Consider the following 11749-nt stretch of genomic DNA (forward strand, 5'->3'; position numbering starts at 1 on the left):
ACGGCTACTAAATAAGGAAACAAGACAATTTTTTTGGGACGGACGAAAATGAAAAAAAAAAAAAAGACAAATCTTTTGGGACGGAGGGAGTATCTTCTTTATAGAACAAAAGTAATATTAAAAGTTTTGGGATATAATTGTCTATTCACCTATTAAGAATCCATGAGAGATTTTTTTATGTACAAATTTTTTATAATTGTCCATTAAAATCTAATAAAATCCATAGACTTTTTGGATTGTTGAATACCTCAAAAAAAATTTTAAAAAATCTTGGTTGAATACCTCAAGATTTTAAAGAACCTTTAAAAGTATTGATTGAATACTTCCAGATTTTAAAAAACTGGATTGAATACACTAAGATTTTAAAAGTTCAACAAAATTCTATAAAGTTGTGATTGAATACACCTCATTCGTTTGTAATTTCATTTCTAATTACTTATGTGAGAAATTTTGTAAGTAATTTTATTTTAAATTACTTATAGAATTATTTTCATGAATAATTGCATGAGTAGACAAATTATTCACGGAATAACTCCGTAAATAATTGATGTGGGTAATTTGCTTCATTTTTTTTAGTGGCAAAACACTCGCATACGGGGAAGAACTATGTTTGACATTGATAGGCAGTTATCACTACATGTCACTGCCAACATTTGATTGTTCTTATTTTTTTTAACTAAAATTTTACCTCGTCTGTGTCTGACGGTCATTACTACGATCGCCAACATTATATTATTCTAATTTTTAGAATTAAAACTTTTTAGTGCTTTAACATTTATTTATTAGTTATAATTATTAAAATAAATTATATTTTATTTAAAAAATTGGATTTGACGGATTCACCCGAACTCGAAGGATTCCGAGCGGGACAGATCCTGAGGCGGGGGAGGGTAGGGCGGGCCTTAGAGCAAATACAATAATCTCTCAACCGTTGGCCTCTCAGTACCTATGGAGGCAGTATTCGATTAAACACCAGAAAAAAGCCACGCAATGATAAATCTTTCTAGGCAGAAAAAAATGAGAGGGCTTGAAGGTGGTTTTGTGAAGCAAAGGCACATCACAAGTCCATTCATCGTCATCATTTTCTCTCTCTTCTCTTTTCTTTCTCCCTTTCATTGTTTTTTGCAAATACCTAATTCCCAAAAAACTCACAATTTCCAAATCGAATCAATATCTCCAATCCAAGTCCAGAACTCTCAACGCCACCGGCGATTCCCAAGAAGAGCAGAAATCCATGGGTATCGACCAACCGCTCGACACTCGACAGATGATTTTAAATTTATAATGGACTATAGAGTTTGGAAATTCCTCGTTTCGATTGACTTAGGCTTTCTTCGATTAAGAACCACTAATTATGAATACTCATTTGATTTGATTGAATTCATATACAAGATGAAACATGACTGCACTAGGTTTGCAGTTTTATGAACACCATGTGACACAAGAGCACAAATTTTAAGTTCTAACACATTTTAAATACATGGTGTCAATACTCATTCTAGTCAAATGCCATGTTGATTGATGTCAAGAATTTTACATTATTCAAATACATTCAAATAAAAATTATAATTATCATCAACCCAATTCACACTCTTCTAAACCGACCAATATCTACTTTGGCTATAAAACAACACGCAAATACAAACTCTTTAAATTTAAAAACAAAAAATCCCAGTAAAAAAAAAAGAAAAACAAATTGACAAGTCTTAAAAACAATTACAAAAATTATAATTTTGTACAGAAAATATACCGTTAATTTTAAGCTCATGTAGGTTTTGGATTGTCAATTTTCCCACTATGATTCCCAATTTCAAGCGTTTGTCTATTTAGAAGATTGATGAAAAAAAGGGTTTCCGGAAAGAAAGTCTAAAAAAATCTTGTGTACATAATAGAAAAGTAAATTTTTTGTTTATTGTGGTTGAATTTTACAAAAATTAAATAGAGGGTATAAATGATGTTGACACTTCAACTTCGGGCTTCCTGCCGGAGATTTTATTGGGTTGATTACTTAATTTGCTCTTAGGCCTCATATTCTATAGAGGGGGATCAGGGCCTCAGAACCGGTCCGAACCCGCACAGCTAACGTGCCTAAATCCACATTCTTCAATGTCGGATCAGAAATTGTGCCATTAACTACTTTGGTCCAGTGAATCATTTTTAAGTCCGCATCTGCACCTGTAGTGAAGTTACGGCGATAGTGATGGGGTGAAGTTCAATCCCCAATTTCGAAATCAAACAAGTGTAGCATGTATGAGTCTGGCAAATTAGTGCTTGCGTAATGAACAGTGTTTGATTTCACCGTCCAGAAAGCTCCCAAAAGATTCTTCATTTTATTTTATTTTTTATTACAGAATGCAGCAGCACGAGGGCTATTCTTTTGTTGTTTTTCAAGATTTTCGATTCGATGGTGGGTAAGAGAATATGTTGAGAGATAGTATTAGTTCCTGCGCTGGTCCCACGCAGGTAAAAACAATTCGTGTATGCAAATATAATCCATGGCTGTCTGCAGAGGCGGTGGGTTTTGGTTTTGGACACTTGCAGCCTGAGATTCTCTCTCTGCTCTGCTAAGCTCGCACTCCATTTGACTTGGGGAGAGTGATTCGCCGCCATGGATTGCATCTACAAGGATTCAAATGCGCCCATTGAAGCCAGAGTTAAAGACCTTCTCTCTCGGATGACTCTGCTTGAAAAGATCGGCCAAATGACGCAGATCGAGCGCAGTGTCGCCACTCCTTCCGCCATCAAGGAGCGGTTCATTGGTCCGTGCAACTAAGTTCAATGCCCTCTGGTTTCTGATTTCGATCAACATCCAGTGTGAATTTCTGATAATTACTAAAAATTTAGGATTCAATTTGGTGTTAATCGACAGTTAGTTTGTGCGCAGGGAGTGTTCTGAGTGGGGGTGGAAGCAAGCCGTTCGAGAATGCGAAGTCGGCCGACTGGGCGGACATGATCGACGGCTTCCAGAAGGCGGCGTTGGAGACTCGGCTGGGCATTCCCATCATATACGGGGTGGATGCAGTCCACGGAAACAACAATGTCTATGGCACCACCATTTTCCCTCATAACATTGGCCTTGGTGCCACCAGGTTAGGAGTTACAGTATTTGTCAATGGTTATAGTATTAATCATGTCAGTGGATGCATCGAACATTGAAGCAATTGATTGACCCAAGATTTGACCTTTCGATTTTGTTGCTGATGGTGTAAGTGCTCTTGTTTTATGTCGAATGCTAAGAAATGTTGCTTGGCAAATCCACCACCACAACTTTCTGTAGAATCAAATAGTAGATTTGGGGGAAATTCATCTTTGAATTATTTCTTCTGTGTTCTTGGATAAAAAGGAGCAAATTCCTCAATGGTAGTATAGATTCAGTGGAGCCTTTAGTGTAATCAAACATCTTCTGAAATTACATGCGTCAAATTGCATATCTTGTTCTCGACTGGATAGCTAATTCTGTAGTTCTCCACCTGAGTTTATGCTGTATATAAAGTCCATCTGGAATTGAAAAATGAAGCTTTGTTTTGTAAGAAAATTGATGTATGTGCGTGTCTGGTTCCTTGTGGACAAATTGGTGTGCAGAATAATCTCTTTGATGCCATGCCAATGCCAGGAATTAGAATTCGATCTTGAAATGTTTGGTAGTGATGGATCAGAGGATTGGTCGATAGTTATTCAATCTTGAACCTGGAATTATTTGTCATCTTGCCATTTTAAAGCTTCATTAGCTCTTTGTCCTGCCAGTTGCATGACTTGATGTTGAACAGAAAATTATCGTTGGTGTGGATTTATAAATGCGCTGTTGCATATATACTTATGCCACGTATTTACCATGGCTATAGGGATGCTGATTTGGTAAGGAGGATTGGAGAGGTAACAGCTCTTGAAGTTAGGGCAAGCGGTGCCCAATATGCATTTGCACCATGTGTTGCAGTAAGTTAAATTCATTGATAAAATAATATGAATGTCTAAAACTCTTGTATTTCGTTTTTCTTAAAATTTTACTGAACTCCATGCTTCATTTTTGGGGTTGTTCTAGATTCATATCATGATTATATATGCTGCTTGATTGCTCAATGAGCTAAAACAACTGTTGCCTGCACACTTAGTGAAGATACGTCAAATCCAATCCTATGGTTTTGGAGCACTTCCACATCCTCTAACAGTCATCCAATACACACTCACAAGTTTATGCTTTAATGTCTTCTAGATGAGAGCAAAAGACAATCATCATTTCCCTGTTTCTGCATCAACCACATTACTGTGATCACAACTCTGGAGAAAGTGCAGATCTAAGCAATTTGGGCTAAAATAATTTTGATTTTTATAGTTAGTACTTAAGTATACCCTAAAAAAGTTGGAAATACATTGCCAATTTGTTGTCATAGTCCAGAGCTTGCTGCATGACTGTTCAGTACTGATTGTCGAAATTTACTATTCCAGGTTAGCAGGGATCCAAGATGGGGGCGGTGTTATGAAAGTTATAGTGAAGATACTGAGATTGTCAGGAAGATGACCTCTCTTGTTTCGGGCTTGCAGGGAGAGCCACCTAGAGGGCATCCCAAAGGCTACCCTTTTCTTGCTGGAAGGTAAAAGAAGAGTTTTCTGAATTCTGCAACACGTAGAACTTGCTTTATTTCTCAACTGTGTGTCTTTACTTGTTTGAATAATCTAAAATCCCTTGATGCAATGATGACTAAGTTATAAGAAGCATCTAACGTTTTGATTAGGGGAACTTGTTAAGTCAAGATGCTCGTGTTTGACCTTGAGTTGAGCAATTTAACCATATATGATAATACTCATCAAGTATCGAGTCATGAAGATATGATTGTAATTTAATAATGTTAAAAAATATTTTATATAAAGCTCAGTTTTGCAAGTTCAAAACTTCCCTTTAATTTTAGTAATCCTAGCTCAACATTTCTGTGCATCTTAAGGTCAAGCTTGTTAAGCATGTTCGAGCTTGACCTCAAGCTTGAAATGGTTATGAGGAAACTCAAAATGGACATGTACCATGCTTCGGTTTTTATCTATTTTCAGCCTGACGTTCCTTACATAGTGAAATGTATAGTTTCTACACAGGCTGGTTTAGCTTCTCTTCTAATATATCAATTTGTTTCTAGTTGTTGCAGTTATGTTGATACAATCACATCATTTTTTATTTTATTCCTTACCCATCGACTAGCCAGAGATTGTTTACTTTTCCAATTGGTTTCAGAAAAAATGTTATTGCATCTGCTAAACATTTCGTTGGAGATGGGGGCACTCAGCATGGCGTAAATGAAGGGAACACAATATTGTCCTATGACGAATTAGAGAGAATTCACATGGCACCGTATTTGGATTGTATTTCTCAGGGAGTTTGCACCATAATGGCGTCATACTCTGGTTGGAACGGAGACAAGTTGCACACTCACCATTTCCTTCTCACTGAAGTTCTGAAAAATAAGCTAGGATTCATGGTAAATTTCCTCGAATTACTCCAGACTACTTTCACTTCAATGAAGAGATTAGTCTAATTATTAATATTATTATTATTCTTTTTTTTTTTTCAAACGTGCCAAGAACTATTTTCGAAATTTATATCACCTTAGGTCGTGTTTAATTCAGTCTTTAAGTTATGAAAAAGCTTGAAAGCTCCAATTGTTGGCTGGTAATTTTATTATTGGTAGGTATTAAAATAAAATTGAATACTCATTTTATCAATTGGGGGCATGAGCACTTTGATCATTTTGAATTCTGTGAACCTGTGTGTGGCTTAATATTAATGTTTGGTTGGTGTTACAAAATTCTTCTGGTGTTGTTTCCGTCCTTCAGTTTAGGTGAATTAGCTCATTTAGGAAATTGATCCATAAGGAATGATCTGCTGCAGGGTTTTATAATTTCGGACTGGGAAGCACTGGACCGGCTTTATACCCCTCATGGTTCAAATTACCGTCAAAGCATCTTATCCAGTGTCAATGCTGGAATCGATATGGTGAGATTTTATTTGCTTGGTCGTACAACCTTGTACCCCTTCATGCTTTAAATGCCTTTTTATTTCCTGATATTTGCAGGTAATGGTACCATTTAGATATGAATTGTTTCTGGAAGAATTTCTGTCTCTTGTTGAGTCTGGAGAGATTCCAATGGCTCGAATTGACGATGCTGTTGAGAGGATCCTCAGGGTGAAATTTGTATCTGGCATTTTCGAACATCCTCTGAGTGATAGATCTTTACTGGACGTGGTTGGTTGCAAGGTAACTGTGTTCCTCTATCTGATTTTCAGCATCCCTTCATTCAACTGAAGTCATCGCTTTCTTGCTTCTTATTCTCAGCAGCCTCGATAATAATGAACTTAAAAATGCTGAACAAATTCTTAAGCCAGATTTGAAATATGCATCAATATGATTCGAAACTGTTTGCCTTGTTGGGTATAAAATCATTATAATTTCATTTTTTCTATGGCCACCATAGTTGTGATCAAGATTTTTAGAAGTCAGCATCGTGTAAACATGTTGTTCATGTATTTTCTTTGCGTGTATATCTGATCACTTACTATTGATAATCTTGTCGACATCCATATTATGGGAGCCTAGATTTTGTCTTTGAGATAATAGTCTTCCTATTTAATTACCTCCAGGCGCATCGAGAATTGGCCCGTGAAGCTGTTTCCAAATCCTTGGTTTTGTTGAAGAATGGAAAAGATGAGAAAATACCTTTGCTCCCACTAGACAAAAAGACCAAAAGAATCCTCGTCACCGGAACACATGCGGATAACCTTGGATATCAGTGTGGTGGATGGACAATTACATGGGATGGAGCATCTGGCAGAATAACCGAGGGTGAGTTGTTTCATTGCATCCTTTACATCCAAAACTAAATCTTGAGATCCAGTTAATGATTTTACACAATGCACTAGCTTTTTACACTCGTCTTTCGAGCCTCATTTACATCAGCCAATTTAAACACGTAGAACCATTAATTGTTATATCCAGGCACAACTATACTCGATGCAATAAAAGTAGTGGTGGATAATGAGGCAGAAATCACATACGAACTAAACCCTACAGCCGAGACATTTTCTGGCCAAGATTTCTCTCTTGCCATAGTAGCTGTTGGAGAGGGCCCTTATGTTGAAAGTGGAGGGGATGATCCGGTGCTCAAAATTCCATTCAATGGGAGCGAGCTGGCGGGCTTCGTCGCTGACCGAGTACCAACATTGTTAATTCTAGTCACCGGAAGGCCTTTGGTTTTGGAGGCACAGCTGCTGGAAAAAATTGAGGCTCTGGTGGTAGCTTGGCTGCCGGGAACTGAAGGCAGAGGAATCACAGATGTCATCTTTGGGGATCGTCCCTTCCACGGACGACTCCCCATGACATGGTTTAGAAGTGTGGATGACCTCCCAATACACAGCTCCGGAGAGAATTCATTGGACCCCTTGTTCCCTTTCGGCTTTGGGCTAACGACGACTTGTTAGGGACTGATGAGATTTTTGGAAAGAGGTGCGTTTTGCCTTGCTTTGCTGCGCTGGGAATTTTATTCTATCTATGGGTTTTAAGAGGAGAATCGATCATATGTATCGTTTATAATTAACTCTTTATCATTTGTGGTAATGCTATTCACGATTCAATGTATTCAAGATTCCTGGTTTATCAAAAAATATTTCCTTTTTTCCATCCCCTACGGATTGATCAGTTGTTGGTTTGTTAATGCTTTGAATGGATTTTTACTGATTTTTATGCTATTTTAGGTTATATTCAAAGATGGAAGCCAAAATATAAAGATACAGCAAAACGTGCCCCTTAGTCATGCCCATGACTAAGGCGGCCGGGATTGTCTGGAATTTCGATCTAAATGGTGTAAAAATCTGAAACGCACATTCATCTCAGCATAGAAATGGCGAAATCATCCTCATAATATTTCAAATCTAAGTCCATCATACTTTGGAAGCCCAAAATATGCGAAGAAGTTATCCACTCAAGCCAATTTCCTCTACCGATAAAGCAAAACAAGAAAGATATAGGCCGGACCGATTCTAGAAGAAATCCAAATGTCTAAAATAAAAGGAGGAGAAGCAGAGGCAACCTTAATGAGATTTGGACATGGCGAGCACAGGTTGAAGAGTATCTTCTGAAGGAGAGCGCCGCGACATTTCATTCCTAGTGGAGACGACGAACCGACAGGCTCCCATCAGAAAAGAACTTCACCTAGATGCATTCCTATCTTTTTTTTTTTTTTTTTCTTTTGTTTTTCTTCATGAGTAGCTAAATTTTTTATTTAGTCCAATGATCGATTAATGATTTGAACTATAGTTTTGTGAGATCAACTGTTTAATTTATAATTTCTATTGAACTTCTTTGGTATTCGTATAATTTCTTTGTAGCATGTCTTGGTTTATTTTCTCGATCTTATATGATGGCCACATATTTAGGTGAGTTTGTAATTCATAGTCAATTGAATAATTACATACGTAATTGTGTGATTATTTGATTTAGTGACAATAAAATGCTTACGAATCATCTTATAAATTTACGATATGATTGCGACAATCCTGCGGAGGAATTAGCGAATCATAATTGGGCTTTTATAGGGTTTAATTCGATGGAAAACTCAAATTTTTGGGCGTACCCGGATTTTTTTCTTCAATTAGGGAATTAATTAATGGTCGTACATTAATTAACGATTAAGTAAAGAAAAGCTGGAAGTAGGCGCATGTTGGCTTCTATAACCAATTTACCAAAAGATTCAATAGAATACAATATGCGATCGATGATCAAATCCGAGATTCATCTCTGAAATAAATCGCTGGGTTAGACATTTTTATTTGAAGTTCTTGATTTATTTGATTTTATTAATTTCTTTAATTTTTTGATTTTTTTTACCAATAAAAATAAAGATAACAAAATGCAATTTTACCTACAGTGCTAAAAAGTTTGGTTGAGCAAAACAACGTGAATAAACAAGGGAGGATCGAGCTATAATAATAAATAATACATATTTGGGCTGGGAAGGGAGAGCAAAAAATGGACAGAGATTGCAATGTATATACTTTAATCGTTAGATAATAAATCATAAGCCCATTATGACCAAACCAATCCAATCCAATGTTCTAACAACCAACAGATAGAGCTTTTTATTTATTTATCTATTTATTTATTTGGATGTATTCACACACATACACTCATGCACCATGTGAATCGAACCCTCAATTTCTAGCATGTAAAAAAAGACTCAACTGCTTGAGCTATACTCCTTTCGTAGCAACAAATAGAGCTTGAGATGGAAGACGTCAAGCAAGGAAGCAAAAGAAGATGCAACTATGACAATATTTTATATCAAACACGATGCTGAGACCATTGTTAGGATTTTTTCAATTCAACTCAGACCCAAACTCAGAATTTGTCCCGACCCGATCCGACACAATAAGCTGAGTTTGCTCATAATTTCGTGTGTTTATCCACAATCTCCCTTGGCTATATATATTCGACGGGTTTGTAGATTTTTCGATGGGAGTGAGGATAAGGTGCTTTGTGCTGCTTGTTCGTATTTTTCTTCCTTGTGATGCTCTGTGCTCGCTATATTATTTCCGAATTTGTTATGATCTCCTCACTCTAGACTTTATTTTTATTCCTTTGTGGGATTACTTGTGGATTTGGGTGGCTTGGTGCTGAAACCAAACTGATTTTATCCCTTTGTGTAGTGTTGTCTCATTTAGACGACTTGGACTTGGCAGGAACTGAGTTGTGATTTAAGTATACTGAAAATTCTCCAAATATTTCATTTACTACATAACTAGTTTCTTTCGTTTATTTTGATTTATAATTATGAGTTTTATTAATCTTTTTATCTACTAAAATATTAATTTTTTTGGTGATGATTATTTGATTTATATATGATTTTGATTCTTGTTAATCTATTTATCCACTGATCTACTATTTTTTTTTTTTTTTTGTGATGATTATTTGGTTTCAAGAAGAACACGCGACGATTACGCCGAGAATAGAATTCCCAACAATGGTATCAAAGTTCAAGGTTGAATAAGTGTTATATACGGTTTGAATTAGAATTTTAATTTTGCCCTGGAGTTGGTGCTAAACCTTAAACCATAATGTGTTAAATAGTTATAGGGTATGCTAAATTGATTTGTCTGCTTAATTTTTTATTTTAACTCTTTGTCATTTAAATCTTGATTTGCAATTATTTCTAAAACTTTCTAACACATCTATCAAGTAATTGATTGCTCTAAGAACAAGTAATTACCACTAATAGTTACTAATTCTATGTGACATACTTGGTGTGGTGTGAGTTGGCTAATACGTACCAACTTGTTCCAAAAAGAACAAATAACTGACCATTGATAGTCATGTATGACATTTTGTGATATTTTCCAATATGATATTTGTTTCTATAGTACCTTTTAATGAGAAAATCGAATTTTCAATTTGGAAAAAAAAAAAGAAAGAAATTTAAGTAATTCAAAAGGTTTGAAAACTATTGATGTTGTTTAAAATTCTTTTTAATGAGTTATGAAAAGTTGAAATAGTTGAGTGTGTTTATTCTTTAATTATCTTAAACTTAATTGTGATAGAAAAGTAAAAAAATATGATTACGCAAAAGTACCTTGGGAGAGATTAGAAAAACTTACATAGAAAAGTCTTTGCCAAATAAATTATTTTTACTTGAATTATATTTTAGATTTAAACTTGATTTAAATCAAACAATAGATGAAAATCTTGATATTTTTGTTAAACTTGTTCAAGTTAAAAAATAAATAGGACGAATACACTACTATTATGTTTTTTTTTAATGTTATCTCCGAATCTATTTTTAATGTCAAATCTACTTGTAGGCATGAAAAATTAAATACCAAAATTCAATTAAATATCATATATATTGAAAGAAAAATAAATTTTCAATAAATAAATATGTGGTATTTAATTATATATATGTTAATTTTTATACAATAAATATAAATTATTAATGCAAGATCTGATTAAAATAGAAGATGTCGTACAATCTTATATGCATATATAGAGTCATAATAAATTTGACAAGAAAATAAATTACCCTATCAATATAGGAAATATTATAATTAATATCTTCCAAAATAATAATATAAAGACCATGACGAGAAAAAAAAGACGCACAATCAAATTTTTCAAGAATGAAAAATGGTATCCGATGAAAAGGTAAGGATTACAAAATTTTTCTATCCGCCAATCGGAACGCGCCATAGACATCTCCTGGAAAGGAAGCCAATGCTATCTCTTCCCTATGAATAGAGGTCTTGGCCAATTCATTTGATATACCAGAGTACATTCGAAGACTCGAGCAAGTGTAAATCTTGCTAGACTCTTTACATTGTTCTTCGTGTTCTTCATGTCATTCGAATCGTTAATCATCGAAAAGTCACCGATTTAGACAAATGATCCAATATTAATTGTTGAATCGATGAATTTAACGTTCTTCTCATAAGCCTAAGTTGGAGGAAAGATCAAAGCTTCAAAAGCCATTGAAGAATCCGTCAAATCCAAGGAAAAACCTCCAAAGTTCATCTCAAAACTTCAAGACGTTCGTTGCATTTTTCGTCAAATTATCAAATCCAGCCCTCTTTGATCCAAAAGTTAAAGGGGCATGGCAAAAAATATTATAAAACACCAAATTCACCTCCTCAAAGATCAAATATCCAAACCTATCAAAATCAATATTCAAAGCCAAAGTTGAGGATCAAATTCGTCCACACGGAGATCAAATATTCCAAAATACA

The 11749-nt window shown here is 35.2% G+C and overlaps 1 protein-coding gene across 1 annotated transcript; it reads left to right on the top strand.

Annotated features, from left to right (window-relative positions):
* The first annotated feature begins 2344 nt into the window (after positions 1-2344).
* Positions 2345-7658, top strand: LOC127239350 (uncharacterized). The gene is made up of 9 exons (XM_051257450.1): positions 2345-2759; positions 2885-3089; positions 3843-3933; positions 4444-4589; positions 5219-5462; positions 5873-5977; positions 6057-6239; positions 6623-6824; positions 6978-7658. The coding sequence occupies exons 1-9, from the start codon at positions 2609-2611 to the stop codon at positions 7457-7459; spliced, it is 1809 nt and encodes a 602-aa protein (XP_051113407.1). The 5' UTR covers positions 2345-2608; the 3' UTR covers positions 7460-7658.
* The last annotated feature ends 4091 nt before the right edge of the window (positions 7659-11749 follow it).

Source organism: Andrographis paniculata, unplaced genomic scaffold (genome assembly GCF_009805555.1).
Source record: "Andrographis paniculata isolate CXL003 unplaced genomic scaffold, ASM980555v1 Contig77END, whole genome shotgun sequence".
NCBI lineage: Eukaryota > Viridiplantae > Streptophyta > Magnoliopsida > Lamiales > Acanthaceae > Andrographis > Andrographis paniculata.

Excerpts from the sequence above, each read along its gene's own strand:
- LOC127239350 (XM_051257450.1), top strand. The coding sequence starts at position 2,609 with ATGGATTGCATCTACAAGGATTCAAATGCGCCCATTGAAGCCAGAGTT. Across the intron at positions 2,760-2,884 it reads CATCAAGGAGCGGTTCATTG|GGAGTGTTCTGAGTGGGGGT; the intron begins GTCCGTGCAACT and ends GTTTGTGCGCAG. Across the intron at positions 6,825-6,977 it reads ATCTGGCAGAATAACCGAGG|GCACAACTATACTCGATGCA; the intron begins GTGAGTTGTTTC and ends TGTTATATCCAG.